Source organism: Danio rerio, chromosome 19 (genome assembly GCF_052040795.2).
Source record: "Danio rerio strain M-AB ecotype USA chromosome 19, GRCz13ab, whole genome shotgun sequence".
Classification (NCBI taxonomy): domain Eukaryota; kingdom Metazoa; phylum Chordata; class Actinopteri; order Cypriniformes; family Danionidae; genus Danio; species Danio rerio.
Genome location: NC_141039.2, coordinates 13,731,982 through 13,750,463, shown reverse-complemented (window position 1 = coordinate 13,750,463; position 18,482 = coordinate 13,731,982). Strand labels below are relative to the sequence as shown.

General features: G+C 35.3%; 1 protein-coding gene across 1 annotated transcript; it reads left to right on the top strand.

Moving 5' to 3' along the window:
• Positions 1-1,402: 1,402 nt before the first annotated feature.
• On the top strand, positions 1,403-18,482 carry mims1a (mitochondrial inner membrane scaffold 1a). The gene is made up of 5 exons (NM_001044994.2): positions 1,403-1,518; positions 1,777-1,822; positions 4,141-4,518; positions 11,498-11,609; positions 17,396-18,482. The coding sequence occupies exons 3-5, from the start codon at positions 4,169-4,171 to the stop codon at positions 17,660-17,662; spliced, it is 729 nt and encodes a 242-aa protein (NP_001038459.1). The 5' UTR covers positions 1,403-1,518; positions 1,777-1,822; positions 4,141-4,168; the 3' UTR covers positions 17,663-18,482.

The following is an 18,482-nucleotide window of genomic DNA, read 5'->3' as shown; positions in this document are numbered from 1 at the left end:
TATTTGAAGGGACGAACACAGCGCCGCTTAGAGGACCGGCATGCGCAGCGATCCTCATGTTACTCATGTATACACTGCATTATGTATTGTGCAAGCATTGTTGTCATTTTATGTGTAGCTAGTTTAATTCAGAGCCTCTAACTTTGCTCTTTTTACTTTCAGTTTATGGAAGTGTCATTCTAAACAGCCTAACGTTAAGTGCGACATCATAAAAACAGAGATAAACTGACTACATAAATACACAGTGTAATTTTATAGCCCATACGAAAGGTTACGCTAGCCATAATTCAATGTAAAGTATTGTTTGTTTCATATAAAAATTATATTTTCATTATTTTCATAGTTATGACAATGTTAAATGCAACTTTTTTATTGTGTTTTAACAATACAATCATATTAACCATCATATATATACCACAAATCGTTTTGACATCAAGTACAAAAATAAACAAGGAAAACTATATAGAAATAAATAGCGATAATAATAAAATAAGATAATAAAAAAACAGGGTACAGAGGCAAACCATCAAATTAAATAATTTTTCTTATAACTTAATAATAAGTTCTTATAACATTTTTACACTTTTTTGCTGTAAACTGTTTTGTAAATTAGCAATTAAACTATTTAAGTCACAAAGAAAATCTTGCCAATTAGGTAATGATGAAGAAAATTTACATTTGTGAATATAATATTTACCCAATAAAATAAATAAATTGCCTCGAAGTTCTACGTCATGTTTGTCATGAGAAAAGTAACAGATGAAAAAAATTATGTTAAACTTACATTTTGATGTAAAAAAAGATGGATAAATCAGACCAAAACACTTTAACGTGGGCCTTTGACAAAAAGATGATCAATCAAGTTACAAAATACACAATTTGAATTAGAATTACAAAATTTAGATACAATCTCGTTTGTGTGGGGTAGATGTTGTGTAACGCTTTAAAGTGTAATTTCTTTAACTTTGTTGGGAACTCAAAACTTGTAAGGTATGAGCCATTTTTTTCCAATTAATTTTATCTATTGGAGAATTAAAAAGAATATCCTGAAGCCTTAACTCTTCTCTTTGAATAATTGTAATTTTTCTTTTGTTTTTGTATTGTATTTATCATTGTGATGTCAAAATAATTTCCATGAGAAAAGGAGCCTGTTCATGAAATTTAAAGTTTTATAGGGAGCTTGGATGGAGAAAAATTACAAATTTTTATAAATATTATGTAGGTAAAAAGTCGAATCTGGGGGATTTTAATACAATGCTGCAATATACACGTTCAAATGGTAATCACTCGCGACATTGTTACGCATTGTGGGAAACATAGTTCCACAGAGCTTTGGCCTCTTATACAACAGTTGTTCTCGCAGCACGGCTGAACTATATTTCCCACAACACACTGCGAGCTCAGTCACCATGTGTCATGTCGCTGCGTCTGCTGAGGAATTCTCTGAATGACAGAAGGGACATGAATAAAATGTGTTTATGTTGGCGAAATCACATCATGTTGGATCTCAGCTCTCACGTATGTAGCTGTACATATTTCCGATCATCGTTTCTGTTTGTTTACACTAAAAACGAGTGAAACTTTGATCAGTATAGCTGTTCGGATAGGTGGACACCACTTAGCAAAGCTAGCTGACTCACGTTTGGTGACCATCGTAGCACAAGTTTTGTCAGGAGTTTTTTTTATGCAATTGATTTTAGGAAGTCGGTCCATGTTGTATTATTTATAAGTGGTCTTCTGAGAATGTGCAGCTTATATATTTCTGTCATTTTTCAGCTGTTTAACCAAGACCAGTGACGTCCTTATTGATGGCATATTGAAGGTAGGAAATACTGATATTATGTCCGATGTTTATAATTTTCTCAGCAAACAATTTTGTGTTTAATAGACATCTAAACGTAGACAGCTTGGCTAAAACAAGGCTTAACTTGAGCTGTCAGTAATAAACATCCAAGAATAGCCCAAAAATAGACAGATTAGACAGACTATATACAGTATGTGTTGTCATTCATATCTGTTTATTTGATGATTAGTCTAGATGTGGCCTATTCTTAAACGTCTGTTGGATTTTCACTGACAGCCCAAATTTAGCCTTGTTTAAGCAAAGAAATCTTTTAAAAACAGAAAAAGCTTGCTGGGTTTCTACAGGGTTTGTCTGTTAACTTGTTAAATAAAATCACCAGTGTCCCTGTTGAAAGCATGCTTTAAAGCACATTATAAAATATTAATAAGTGTTTGCTCTTTAGTTACTAAAGATGTTTATTAATTTGCAATATCATATTTCACGTCATGTATTCTTCATATGCATTCATAATTGTCTAATGTCAATAATAAATAAATTACAGTTCAACTTTGTAATTGTATACCATACATATTATCAATTAAAAAACGTGCAGTGCTGCCCAAAGGTTTGTACATGTTTAAAATAACTGTTTGATAGATACGGGAAAAATTGTTAAGTGTCTTTGTATTAGGTGTTCATTAACACCATTGTCAAGCAGAAATTAAAAACCAGAGGATGGTGTGATTTAGAAAGTTTAAAAAAAAATAATTTCTCCAAATGTTAAATTGACATATTTTTTATGTATTTAACACTCGCAGTGCAACCACAAAATACTAATTCATTATAATTTTAATTCTTAATACTTTGCCACGAAATTTAAAACCACTGCGTTTTGCGCAATTGCCAAAAAGTCAGAAATTTGCAGTGATTTACATTTAAATGTAGAGTGGCGCAGTAGGTAGTGATGTCGCCTCACAGCAAGAAGGTCGCTGGTTCAAACATTGGCTGTGCCAGTTAACATTTTTTGTGGAGTTTGCATGTTTTCCATGTGTTGCCGTGGGTTTCCTCCAGGTGCTCCGGTTTCCCCCACAAGTCCAAAGACATGAGGTTTAAGTGAATTGGATTAGCTAAATTGTCAGCAGTGTATGTGTGTGATTTCAAGAGTGTATGGATGTTTCCCAGTGATGGGTTCCAGCTGGAAGGATATCCACTGCTTAAAACATATGCTGTATAAGCTGGTGGTTCATTCCACTGTGGGGACCCCTGATAATAAAGGATGGGTTCCAGCTGGAAGGATATCCACTGCTTAAAACATATGCTGTATAAGCTGGTGGTTCATTCCACTGTGGGGACCCCTGATAATAAAGGGACTAAGCTGAAAAGAAAATGAATGAATGAAAAATATTTTGCTTGTTCACATATTATTTTAAATATATATTTGAATAAATGCAGATCAGAATAAGTAGCCTATGATTTTTAAATTTTACATAAATGTGTCTCTTATGTGAACATTTATTCATTTTCCTTCGGCTTAGTCTCTTTTTTTTTTTTTTTTTATCAGTAGTTGCCACAGCGGAATGAATCACCATTGTATCCAACATATGTTTTACACAGCGGATGCCCTTCCAGCTGCAACGCAGTACTGAGAAACACCCATACAAACTCATTCACACACATACATTAAGGACAATTTAGTTTATTCAATTCACCAATAGCTCATGTGTTTGGACTGTGAGGGAAACCGGAATACCTGGGGAAAACCTACACAAACACCGGGAGAACATGCAAACTCCTCACAGAACTGCCAACTGACCCAGCCGGGACTCGAACCAGCGACCATTTTGCTGTGAGGCAACAGTGCAAACCACTGAGGCACCATGTCGCCCCACGTAAAACATAACTTCAACAATATTTTGACATTTTATTTTCATTAAAGCTGTTTGAAACATTAAAGTAGACCCTTTACTTAAAGGTGTGTTTTATGTTTGTCAGCGGTGTCCAAACATGGTCCTGGAGGGCGGTGTCCCCGCATAGTTTAGCTCCAACTTCCTTCAACACACCTGTCTGGAAGTTTCTAGTATACCTAGAAAGAGCTTGATTAGCTTGTTCAGGCGTGTTTAATTAGGGTTGAAACTAAAGTTTATAGGTCATCGTCCCTCCAGGACCACCCCTAATGTATATAATATAACCTATGTAAATGTTATTAGATGCAAAATGGCTATGCACCTATAAAAATAATATTTTACTAATGGAATGCTTTTTTTCATTTTGTCTTTTGTATATGTCTTCTGTTTCCAAAGCTCTTTTGCTTTATTGTGAGCTAAGTTTGGTAATTTTTCTCATTTTTATTTTGACAGACGTTTGGGGGAAGAACCTGCTTTTGTGATGCAGCGGTTTGTGTGTTCTGGAGTCTTCAGGCAGACGTCTGTCCTGCTGCAGATCAGCCCTGTGTCCCATTGCCATACCAGACGGATGCAGGATTCCCCGTCCCATCGCAGCCTGAAACAGCTGATTTCCAGCCAGCGATGGCTCAACTCCACCACCGCCCTCTGCTCTCCGACCTCACAGAAAACCTCTGCTTCAGGACAGGAAGAGCCAGACCCACTGCATGACAAATCCAGTGGCCTCATTCAGAGATTCAAGAAAACCTTTAAGCAGTACGGCAAAGTCATGATCCCTGTGCACCTGCTGACCTCTACCATGTGGTTCGGCACCTTCTACTATGCTGCAATGAAGTGAGTGGATCAAGAACAGAATTTAGTTTATTTAGTGATATTGATTATGGATTATTATATAAAAGCAATGGATGAAGTGCCTCCAGGCATTTATTATCGCAGAATAATCCCAACATGCTTATTTGCAGCCTAACATGGATGGCTGTTGTACAAGACTAAAGGGTTTTATTCTGCGAAAATATGAACTTTATATTTGCATATACATGGATACTTTTCACAAAATGTTCCGAATTGTGGTAGTTTATTAATACATTTAATATAAAACAAAAATTGATTTCCCATATTCAAAATCTAAACTTTTCCCCCATGCTATAAATTAACACTGTTTATTTTTATGTGCTCTATTTATCTCTTTCTAATTTTAATGAATGAGGAAAATTTAGTTTTATATTCTCACATTCCTTCATTTTTGAAAACTTGTGAAATGGTCTAGTACTTTGAATATCCGGTCTGAAATCACATTCAAGTACAACTTAAAAACAACATTAGCACTATTTATTGACTGTAAACAGTAATGAAAGTCATTGACTGCTTACTTGATTTCCCTATTTAGAATTTGCAAAGAATATTTTACTTTTTTGAAAATATATTACTAAGAAGATTGTCTGAATGTGCGAAATTAAAACCAATTTTATCTTAATCTAATTTTTGTGATGTTTTGAATAACACACTTCCATAAACAGACAATAAAAAGAGTATGCAGTTGGAATGGATTTAAAACAGCATTTTGACAATATAACTAAAATATGGATGATGTGACACCGTCTTCTTCCATTGAATGCAAAAACCATTTGAATCGCTACCCAATCTGGCCAAAACCCATACAATCAATAATCCATCTCAATAAAACTTAAAGTAATTTTTAACTCTATCATAATGGTTATTTAACATTTTTTAAAAAGTTCTTCATGTAGATTTAGTTTATTATAGTATTTACTATAATGAAACTTTTTTTAACTTTGAATTTTAAACTTTTAAAACATTTGTTCTTTTTTTATTTTAAAGAAAACTTATGTTGTGAAAAAAAGTGTATAGATACAAGTAGAGCTTGCTTGTTTTTAAACAATATTTAAAATATTTTGAATCTAAAATATTCAAATATAAAATAATTATTGTATTAATAAATGTATTAAATTATAATAAAACATTTTTTGATAGGGCAAATAAAAATCTTCCATCTGGGCCATTTGAAAAATTCATTATACTTTAGCGCTTTGAGTCTAAAATTTAAGTCATATTAGTCTTAAAAAGTCTTAAATTTAACTCTGTAAAAACCTGCATAAACTCTGCATATATTTTTAAATCCGATCTAGTCCTGTTTCTATGAAATGAGCCTGCTCCCAAGCAGGTTTGAGCTACCAGAACTGTTGCTAAGACAAAAACACTCAGATGAGTCTTGAAAAATTAAATAATCCTGCAACAAGTCAAATCGTCAATAACCAAATCCAGCGAATTGTGTAATCCATGCTCGAAGAATGGACCCCTGAACCTATATCAGATGGATAACAACTGCCTTAAATAACTAAAACCATCTTTCTGGGAATTTTATTACAGGTGTAATTTGTATTTTATTTTATTTGGACTCGAGTTCTATTCATTTACATGGAGAAGGTGGGGTTTATGACCTGTCTGGCAACCCGTCACCAGGGGGCAATCAAAGAGCCCGCAGCTTCACTATTCAGGAGGAGTGAGGCTAGAGCTTTAACCAAATTAATATCCAGCTATCTGTACAAAGATCGAAAAAGTTGCTATTTTTAAAGTAATTTGTTTATTTGATTAATAAGCTACTAACAGTGCAGTAAAAAAAAAAGATGCCATACTTTTGATTCACTATTTAATCGTTCACTTATACTGATATATATTTGTGTGTGTGGGTGGGTGTGGGTGTGGGGCTTGGGAAGTTCCAGAATTCTCCAGAAAAATATATATATTTATTAAGTTTAATTAAGTTATTAAGTTTAACTTATTTATTATTGCAGACATAACCACTAGACTAAAAAGTTTGGTTTGGAACAGTTGTGAATATTAATAAGCTCTGCTTTGACACTCCACACCTCATGACAGTGCCTGACACACACAGTGTATGCTGAAATACACGCATGTGCAAAATAATTATTCTTTATTTGTCAAAAATGTTTTACCAAACTGAGTAAGTGCCTTGTTAAATGCCAATCATTTCAAGTGGAGAAGCGGTTAACATTAGGTGTGAGTGAGCTATCGGTAGGCATCCAAGTCTGCTTCTTTCTTACTGCACCTTAGTTATATGTAGGCCCACACAGAATCTACGCGTGCAGAATTCCGCAGATTTTCCACAGAGTTCCGCAAATTTCTGCAGATTTTTAGCCCATTATAAATTCTGTTTATTTACTTGAGTAAATGTAATTCTGAATTTATTCAGTTTTTATTCAGTAATTTATTACTTTTTATTTAATATATTAAAGTGTAAGTTATGATACTCCGCTGGATACTCCCAAAATAATTCCGCAGAAATCCGCAGATTTTTACCAAAATTCTCCGCAGAAATAGCAAAAAACGTTCGCAGATTCCGTCTGGCCCTGGTTATATGTTGTGGATTAAATATAAGCTAAATTATAATTATACCAAACAAATGGAATAGATTGATGTATTTAGAATTGTATTTTGTGAGTTTAAATATAAAACACAAGCAGGGATTAATTTCAGCCTCTGCTAAGTTTCATAATGTTTACTGCCATTTTTCACTCATGAAAAATGACAGGAAAAGCTGAGTGATTTGACATTATGCACTTTACATGTGTTTGTTGGCTCATTACAAACATACATGGCAAATTTTAGAATATACACATTAAACTAACAAAATAGATGAAATTTTCCCTGTTTCGTAAAAAGTTTTTCACACAATTTGACATGCTTTTTTTTTTAAAGGTCATTGTGTTCTGCTTCCTGATTAGCTCATTGTGTTTTGCATTCTGACTGGCTGTAGACCATTGTCAATCAATCTTCTTTGTGCCGTGTCTCCTGTACAGTACAGAACACGTTTAGCTTGTCAAATTTACATAAATCTTTAATGCTTGCAGTGGGAGTCTGCACTGTATCTTTGCAAGTTTTCTCTTCACAATGTTTATAAAACGTTCTGCACCGTCAAAGGCACCTGCGCTAGCACCCAAAAGGCAGAGGAAAATGATAATCATCACACAAAAAGTTGAACTTCTTAACATGCTAAAGGTTAGGCAGGTGTAGGGCACCATTATGGAATAAATAAAGGACGATCAAATGGTTTTGATCTTTGGTTTCATTGTATACTATCAGACTTTTTTTTTCTACAATGGTTTGAACTATAGAATGTTTAAACAAGAGAAAAGTGTGAAAAGTGTTAATGCCTGTCTGAGAAAAGTTTATGATATGAAGTGTGTAGTGAAGGGTTTTACAGCCTTAAAACATCTATAAATATTGTAGAAAATAAAGCTAATGGTGTGTAATGTCCATGTACTGATATAATATTCAGGTATATTCAGATTTTCATTATATGGAACCTTCATAAACTGCTTTTGTTTTAAATGTGCCCCAAATGGTAGCCAATCAGTACTCAGTGGGTATTTCTGAGAGAGGGGCTTCTTTGTAACAGGAAGTGAACAGACCGTTTTTAGGAGAACTGAAACAGTGGTATAGAAGAAAGGTAAAATAAGTGAAAAATATAATGGGATTTTTATTTATTTATTCATTTGTTCTGTTTTTTAAATATGCATGAATCACCATAAACAAAATAATGGCTTCGAAAATTGCTTTAATGTTGTCTTGTTCAATATATCAGTATGTTGATGAAATTTCAAATTGATTCATTGAAGTCAGTGGTTTATTGAAGTCAGTCTCTTTTGACAAATCAAAGCGATTTTAAAAAGCTTGAGTGCTCATACAGTGCAGGCGGTTGTCAGGTGGAGCAGGTATGTGCGGGGGGGAGATGGGTCATTTTCTTTTTTGCTTGGTCATTGTATGTGTACGGCGCGTGGTGGATTGAGGTAAATGGCACACTGGAATGTTTACTCTGCTGTACATCTGGCTGAATGTGGGTCACCACTGTCTAGACATTTCAGAAATGTGGGAGGTGGTAATGGATGCTTGAAAATGTGCTGTTTCATTTACCATGACCTCACTCTGCTGACAGGCTCCTAGTTATCAGTTTGCCTTGTCATATGTTCACCAACCGTCTGCATGCATACAGCTTTGGCTTATATTACAGATGCGATGCTAGTTTGAACGTTTGACTATTTTATTAAAGGGTGTATTCACAACAAAATTAAGATTCTCTCATTATTTACTCAACACTCATTTAATTCCAAAGTGAGAATGTCTGCCTGTCAATCTGTGTGTCTATATTTGTATTTTTCTCTCTGAAATGGTCTTTTTGGTCTTAATGACCTTCTTGTAGAATAGCTAACAAAATAATAATGTAAATAGAGCTGGGCAATATGGCAAAAAAAATTACAATTTCTTTTTTATATCGGTGGACATCGATAATCATCACGATAAATGTAAAATCTTTGTATCCAGGGCTCAACAATAAGGACTGCCCGGTGGCCCAGGGCCAGCGTGAGAGACGCTTGGGACAGTAGACAGGATCATTACTGGCCCGATTGGGACAGTACTGCCTTGTCACTAACATTTAATTTGTCTGCTATTTGTCAATTGCGTTCATTTTAAGTTTGTGCTTTTAAGTCTTTAAACACTACCTTGTCTGTGATGTAGTAAACACCACATTTCTTTAAGGTTCCTCTTATCTCATTTGATGTTTTGAGCATGCAATTTTTTTCCATAACCTGGTAACATCCAGAACAGGGAAGAAACAGCAACATGGCAGCAATATCAAAATATAAGGCTAAAAGAAAATGTCTGTTTCTAATGTTTTGGAAGCAGACATTTACAGGTGAACAAAGTGACAAAAAAAATGAAGTGATGTTTTGCACAGTTTGCCGTCAGTTTAACAAGTCAGCCCACCTTTTGTTAAATAATTTCGAACTGTAATAAAATACCTCCACATTTTCCATACTACTCTTTTTGTTTGCATAACACTTTAATAATTTTTTTTTAAGTATTAAAATTGTAGATTCACAAACTTTATTTTTGACACATTATTTAAAATACGCGGCTAAAATATAGCTATTAAGTTCCTTTTTTTTTTGTTGGGGCCATTGAAAATTTTGGCAGGGCAGGTAAAAATCTGAACCACTGGCCCGATCAGACCAGTACAAAAAATCCTTAGCGTTGAACCCTGGTATCTTATCAATTTTATAGGATTTTCAGCATGCCAATCCCTTTGTGCAGCTGATTTAACACAGTTTGTGAAATGTTTTAGCTGTCTGACATTATAAATAATAAAATAATAAGCAAAAGAACAATCTTAATTTAGCATTTACTGTTCATGTTTTCAACAATTACCTACAAGTTATTGGATGTTATTGTTCAACATCAGAAAAAAAACAGTTTTGGAACAAGTAAAAGGTGAGTTCAATATATTTTATTTAGGTATGCTAACGTTTACTTGATAATCTATCGATTGTCGATAACGCTTTAATCGATAGATCTTATCGATGACTGATTAAGCATGGACATTTAAAAGTGTAGTTATGCTTTGCGCTATGAGACGCAATAAGCCTTAAGGTGCCATTTCACCCTGCAGCCCAAGACCGGTTACTCACTGAAGCTAAGCAGGGCTGAGCCTGGTCAGTACCTGGATGGGAGACCTCTAGGGAACACTAGGTTGCTGTTGGAAGTGGTGTTAGTGAGGCCAGCAGGGGGCGCTTAACCTGTGGTCTGTGTGAGTCCTAATGCCCCAGTAAAAAGTGAAGGGGACACTACACTGTCAGTGGGCGCCGTCTTTCGGATGAGATGTTAAACCGAGGTCCTGACTCTCTGTGGTCATTAAAAATCCCAAGGCACTTCTCGTGAAAGAGCAGGGATGTAACCCCGGTGTCCTGGCCAAAGTCCCTCTATCGGCCCTTACGATCATGGCCTCCCAATCATCCCCTTCCACCGAATTGGCTCTATCACTGTCTCTCCTCTCCACCAATAGCTGGTGTGTGGTGAGCGCACTGGCGCCGTTGTCCTGTGGCAGCCGTCGCATCATCCAAGTGGATGCTGCACACTGGTGGTGGTGTGGAGAGACCCCCCTCATGATTGTGAAGCACTTTGGGTGTACGGCCATACACAATAAATGCGCTATATAAATACACATTACAAGACTCCAGCTCATGCAGCTCAAACTGAAACCCTGAAAATAGTTTGATAGTTTGTTTTGGCGCTAAAGAATATAGCAGGCTTGTTTGAAATCGCTTAACCTTATTCGTTAATGTTATTCGTTCTTCTTGTTTATTGTGTAGATAGCTGACCAGCAAAATATACATCAAAATTAATTCACACATTATACAAAAAGATACATTTTCAAAGAAATATATATTTATAAACATGTATTTTTAGTTCGTGTCCATCTCGCAAAAAACTATGTAGCTCAAGACTACTTAAGTCTAGTGACGTTTCTTGTCAACAATGTCTGTGATTGACCTTTTTTACCTTATTTTTTTCTTACTCCTTCAAGTGCAACTAACAGTGTATGGCTGTAAACTTGTATACTGCGTGCGACATCCGGAAGGGCAGGCTGCAAAATGCCTGCACAGCGTTACGCATTGTGCATAAATATTTTCAAGCAGTTATCGAACTGTCATCGTTTTATCCAAAATTAGATATTGTGATAATCATCGATATAGAATTATTGCCCTGCCCTAAATGAAAATATGTTCAGACCTTACTCGTGTTTTTTATCTTTTAGTCACTGGTCATCAAAACAAGTTCTAGTCAAAACATCTTATTTAATGTTTAAAAAAAAAAAATAGCAAAACCATTTAAAATTGAGGGTGAGTAATAAATGACAGCACATTCACCTTTTAGATGTGAAACGTCCCTTTGTTATGAAATAAATGTTTGTTCTCTCTTATTTTTTTGTCTTTAGAGGAGTGAATTTGGTGCCGTTTCTCGAGTACGTTGGGTTTCCTGACAAGGTAGTGAAGCTCCTGGAGAACTCTCAGAGCGGCTACGCACTGACAGCATATGCTATGTACAAGGTGAGCGAGCCAAGTTATTTTTTAGCCGAATATATTAACGTTTCAACATTTGTTGAAACATTGAAAACAATACAAAGTAGTTTCATGCATTTAATTGTCTTATTAAGTTATAGAACTTCAGGAATCCCCAAGATGGAAGCCAAATCAAGGCAGTTTAGGTTTAATTTCACAAAATAATTAGTAAAAGTGCATAAATACAGGTAAATTAGATATGGTGTCGGTTGACTAATTCAGGAAAAACTGAGCATACATTTTAATACCCCATGAAATCCAAATTGGATAATTTAGTCTTAAGGGGTTCTGTGAGCTTTATTGTGCTCCAAAATAAAGATGCAATTCTAACTTGTAAATAAATAATCATTTATATCTAAAGTCCCCTACATAATATATAGATTCATCAGAAATCACTATTGTCTTTACAGCGAATGACACATAGTTTAGTACAGTGGTTCTCAAACTTTTTTCACCAAGTACCACCTTAGAAAAAAATTGTCTCTCCAAGTACCACCTTACGACGCTATTTTTTTACCAGTATTAAAAAATAGCGTCGTGGGCCTAATTAAGCAGCTACAGGTGTGCACAGTTTTAAAACGATGCAGATTAATTCCTATTATTAAGAATATGTATTATTGTCAGTCACTTTAAACATTTTAAATAGTCTGAACATTAACTGTGCTTGCAGGTAAAAAAAAAAATGTTTTTGTTAAAATGTGCTTTTAAAGGTTCATAAAAAATGGCGCTGTTCTTAAAAAGTAAAAAGAAAACTGCTGCACTTAAATCTAAAGTATTCATAATAGCCTATTCATCAAAAGCTGGAAATGCTGCTTGGACCTCATAAATATAGGCTATATGTCATATTCATACACTTTTAGACAAATCTTGAAATGTTAAATGTACATATGACAGGGTTCATACAGGCACAGCCTAATGAAAATCAATTCCAGCACCTATTTTTTTTTTTCAAGACTGACATGCTATGTATTGAAGACCTGAAATGTATTCTCAGCAACCCATAAAACATTGCATAGGAATAGATACACATAAAAACCATTAATAATAATAATACTAATAATATTTATTAATCATATATTAATAATATAATAAACCTGCACTTAATGATTGTGAAATCTTTTTGTACTCAAGGAAAAATACTATTACACTGCTAAAATAACACAAATTTTAGTAAATAATACTAATATTAGGTAAAAGTACAAAGTACTCTTTCAAAAAGTACTAGTTGGTTACTTTTGAAAAAAAAATTATCGGATTTTCATTTTGAAATCACTTTAAGTGTAAACCTGATTGAATGGTTTAATTGCTTAAATCTCAAAGCTACATGTATAGGAATTTTCACTAACAAAGGAAGTATGGTTGATTTTTCCTTTCATGACAATTAATTTTTTTTCAATAGCACTCGCAAAACTACCACATAAACTTTAAGGCCATAGAGACACTTTTTGCCCATTTTTTAAACAATATTTTCAAGCTTTGAAAGGTTTAATTAAAGTATATGGTAAAAATATTTAAATTTAGCCTTTTATTTATATATTTTACACTATTTTTCTTTACAATATGGCAAATTTGTTTCTTAAATAGCTGTATATCACATGTAGATTTTATTTTACACTTGATCTTAATCTAAAATACAAAAAAAAAAATACAAGTACACTTTCAGTAAAAAAATAAAACAAATGACTTCATTTTACTTGAGGTATTTAAAATATGACACTACATTTATCAACGCAGTGTTTTAAGAGCCTTATTGTTAATTTTGATAAATAAACAATAAGTAACAACGAATTGTTTTGACCTGTAATGCTTTAACACAGATCAGAATACAGCTAAATGTATAAATCACACAAATACCTCATCCAGAAACATTTCCAGCATTATTCGTTTGTCGTAAAGAAATAAGTTCCACCTTTGCTAAAAGTAAGTTTTACTTCACAATACAGCCAAATAAGAAGACAATTTGAATAGTCATCGATCATGCATCAATCTAATTCTAAATACTTGATAACTTTGAATACTTTTGACTAAATTTAGTCAAGGAGCAAAGATAAATAATGTCTACTTTAATAGTGGAGAGATCGCGATTGTATTTAATCTGAGCACACAGGCGATCATGAGAGGACTTGCAGTTCATTTAAAAAAAAAGCCTATTTAGGAGCTCGCATATCTGTTTTAGCGATTTGCGTACATGAATGCGCTCTCTCGTGTTAAAATAAAGCACTCGCCACATTTGCAGAAATGAGTTATTGCGCAATACCTCCATTCCCGCGCCGCCATTCAGAATGTATTTAGAGGAGTGACAGGTCAGAGGCGAGTCGACTGGCTGTCGGAGAGCGAAACGTGTATGTAGATAATCAAAAAGGCAGGAAATATGTCCGCGGTTTAATTACTCAGCTAGACATCTAGTGAAAACATCCGAGAAGCACTATTCCAACAAAACTTTTGTTTTTCAGTTGTCTTTTCTGTCTCTGCAACACAGAAAGCCTTTGTCCCGCCCTTACGTTTCACGCGACTAGAAAAAGTGGACTGTGATTGGCTACTTTTCATGTCAGTCAAATCACCCTTCAGAATCAATTCTTAAACTTCGGAAACTGATTTTCAGCAGCTTATGTCACAAAGCACTAAAGTAAACATTCTAAGCACAGCGTTGTGATCGTACGCTTCACAAAACAGCCAATGCTGGTCACATCGATGTTATATTACGCATCAAAGGATTAAAAGTGTTAATTGTTTCTTTCATTATTTGGCGATTCCTCCGCGTACCACTAGGAGGAAGCCCGCGTACCACTAGTGGTACGCGTACCACAGTTTGAGAACCACTGGTTTAGTATATACTGTAGTGGGCAGTGTTGGGAAAGCTACTTTTGAAAGTAATACATTACTATATTGAGTTACTCCTCAAAAATAACCTAGTTGTGTTGCTCAGTTAAATTTTATGTTAAGTAATGCATTACATTCTTTTGAGTTACTTTTGCTTTACTTTTACGTTGCTTTTTTTTTGAGGCTTGATCTCTATCAGAAATTTTAATAGAGGTGCTCTGCATTTATTAAAACACTCTATAAACTACACATTCACCTACAGTTTAAAGCAACTTTTTGCCTTAGTAGTTAAGTAAAATCGCTGTCCATTGAGAAAATCCCTTTTTTCTTATTTTCAATATGTTCAAAATAATGAACAAATTCTCTCATCGAGTGTGGGATTCAATATGACTGCCTTAATTTTAATTTAGCATTTTATTTTTTAATAGCTAATCAATTAAGCTGACAAGTAACTAGCATTATATTTTTTTTAAAGTAGCTCAAATGTTATTATTTAATGTTTTTATTCCATTACTCCACTCAATACTTAGAAAGCTAATTTTATTACATAACTCGCGTTTCTTGTAATGTGTAACCCACATGTGTCAAACTCAGTTCCAAAAGGGCAGCAGCTCTGCACAGTTTAGTTCCAACCCTAATTAAACACACCTGATCAAACTAATTGAGTCCTTCAGGCTTGTTTGAACCTACAGGTAGGTGTGTTGGAGCAGGGTTGGAACTAAACTGTGCGGGGCTTCGGCCCTCCAGGAATTGAGTTTGACACCCCCTGGTGTAACCCCAACACTGCTGTAAAGGGATAGACAGTTTAAACAATGTAATTGCCCATTTCCACTGAGTGGTGCAGTACATTACGGGTCTGTAAGGGTCACCTTTATCAGGCTTGCATTTCCACTGCTGGTAAGCATGGTGCACGACAAAGTTGCAGTTGACATCATTCTCACTCAAGTAAATGTCAAAGTAAAGCTGTGCGTGTCGTTCACATATCATATGAGAAGCACTTTTGACAAATCAGATGCTTTATACACTATAAATACTTGTGTATAATTGTTGGATTATGGATTACCATGATTGGATTATAACTGCAGGTCAATGATCACAAATAGCCTACTGTAACGTCTGCAATTGTACAAAATAAATGCATAAATGCAACATATATGAACGCATACAGCCTCTTACAGTCTATGATATGTTACCAATTACAGTAAAACTACACACAGCAGACATTTAGTCCTTATTTGGCTTCAAAAACATGCAACATATAGCCTACAATCAGTGCAAACTTTTCATCTGTGTCTTTAATCTTCACCAGCACATGTAACCTCTGTTAGAGAGTAATTTCATCATTTCAAGTTCATAATAGTCCAAAAAGTGATGATAATAGTTAAACATGGCAGTTTGTTTTTGTTTGCTGAAAGGATCATTTTTCAGCCATCTCCTTTGTTTTTTCGAGCTTCACTCTGGCCGTTTGTTTTTGTTTCTGAAAAGATGTCAGAAGCACTTCAATAATCTTGTGCAAGTTATTATCATCAGATCAAAAAGTTTGTTATTTTAAATGTTGAAGTGCGGTGAGTGCACGCGAGAAAGTGATACCGCTTATGCTTTAGATGGCCTTATAAACAACAACAGGGCACAGAGTAGATTCTGCTGTTCTTCTTGGCTTTTTGGCTGTTTAATACGATGTCACCAAGGTTTGCATATGCTTGGGCCTACCATGGCTCATTATTATATGTATATATTATGACTGTGTAAGGTCTGTATATTTAAAAATGTCGCCTTACTTTGTTTTCATTCTCCTGTCTAGTATACAAGCTAGTCTCTGTAAACCAATAGTGTTCAACTGCGCGTGTAGCTCCGCCTTTTGGTATTCTTTTGTTGTGCTAGATGCTCTCTCGAAAGGGTACCCTAAAAAGTGGTACGGTACGGTTCGCTTTTTGGTATCTTTTGACAGTGGAAACGGCCATAAAAGCGTACTATATTGTACCACTCAGTGAAAACAGGCCATATTTGTGCTTTCAATTTTAAACAGAATGCTGTATTTAAATGCAAAATAGAGGAGGTAAGGAGGAGAAGTGGTTAGACTGTCGCTTATACTAGTCCGATTAAATCACCAACAGCTAGCTCTCTGCAACTCTCTCATGGTTGCCCACTGGAGCTAAGCAGGGCTGCGCCCGGTCAGTTCCTGGATGGGAGACCACATGGAAAAGCTAGGTTGCTGCTGGAAGTGGTGATAGTGAGGCCAGCAGGGGGCGCCCAACCTGCGGTCTGTGTGGGTCCTAATGCCCCAGTATAGTGACGGGGGACTCTATACTGCTCAGTGAGCGCCGTCCTTTGGATGAGACGTTAAACCGAGGTCCTGACTCTCTGGTCGTTAAAAATCCCAGGATGTCCTTTGAAAAAGAGTAGGGGTTTAACCCCGGCATCCTGGCCAAATTTGCCCACTGGCTTCTGTTCATCATTGCCTCCTAACCATCCCCTTATCATAATTGGCTTCATCACTCTGTCTCCTCTCCACCAATCAGCTGGTGTGTGGTGTGCGGTCTGGCGCAAAATGGCTGCCGTCAAGTCATCCAGGTTGATGCTACACACTGGTGGTGGATGAGGAGATTCCTCCTCCATTGTGTAAAGCGCTTTGAGTGCCCAGAAAAGCGCTTTATAAATGTAAGGAATTATTATTATTAATAAATTTCAATAGATTTGTTATGTAGGAAATATGAGCTACAGCGGTTTCCCCTGTTGCAGCAACTTTGATTTATCTTATCTTTAATTTGTAAAAGTCTGCCGTGCCGTTGAAACAAAAGTCTCACGTCTAATATATCAGCCAAACAGAAAATGTATCGACATTTAATACTCTGATATTTGAAAAATTATAAATATCAACTGACTACAATGCTAGTTCTGACTTTTACACAAGTCAGGGTTGTGAGGGGTATTTATTTTCCTCTGATCTCCTTAAGATCGCCACTCCAGCGAGGTACACGGTGACTCTAGGAGGAACATCCTTGTCTGTGAAGTACCTGAGGAAACACGGCTACATGTCCACTCCACCACCCGTCAAAGAATACCTGCAGGAGAAGATGGAGGAGACCAAAGAGAGGATCTCTGGCAAGATGGAGGAAACCAAGGATCGTTTCTCCGAAAGAATGGAGGAAACGAAAGACAAGTTTAATGAAAAACTTCAAGAAACCAAAGACAAAGTGTCTTTTAGAAAGAAAAAAGAATAGATTTGGACACTGGTGAAAGGGCTTGAAGTGACTTTGTCTCCCATAATGTCTTGAAGATTCACATCGTTACACAATATAAAACAATTTATGAAGCACTTTGTCTTAAACATATATTAAACTAATGTAGGCTGCAAGCTCTACACTTATTGTTTATGTTTAATGCTAGCTATCACAGGATGGTGAAATTATAACTCCTAAAGTTACAGTAGTTACTAAATACATAATATGACAGCACACACAAAGTTTGCTGAAAAATGTTGGACTGGACTTGACTGAAGTACGTTTTTAACACATGAGAGTATTTTCTAAAGTGATTTGCCCAAATATTATGAGTGACTTTGTTCATTAAAATATTATAAGATTAGTCTTGGCCAAAATGAAAATTCAAGTCACTCTGAAGTCAAAAGAAATGTTCATCCAGAAGATCATGAAGATTGTTTACTGCTGTCTGTGCTGCCTTTGATTGTACGCTCACCCAAAATTCTGACTCTTCAAAAATATTTTAAGAAATCAGAAACTTTTGGAAAGAACATACTGTACATAAAAAAGCTCAACCTAACATGCTTGACATGCTAGAAAAAAAATATTATCAATTTGTGCATGTTCAATGCTTCCAATTTCTACCATATTTGATTTCTGATGAATGCGTTAAAGAAAAAAGCATATATTTAATCCTTTATGAAATGATTGGGTCAATTTGGAACACTTAAAGTGACAGTTCACCCAAAAATGAAACTTCTGAAAAACAAATACTTTTGGAAGTCAATACAGGTTTCCAACATTCTTCAAAATATCTTCTTTTATGTTTAGCAGATCAAAA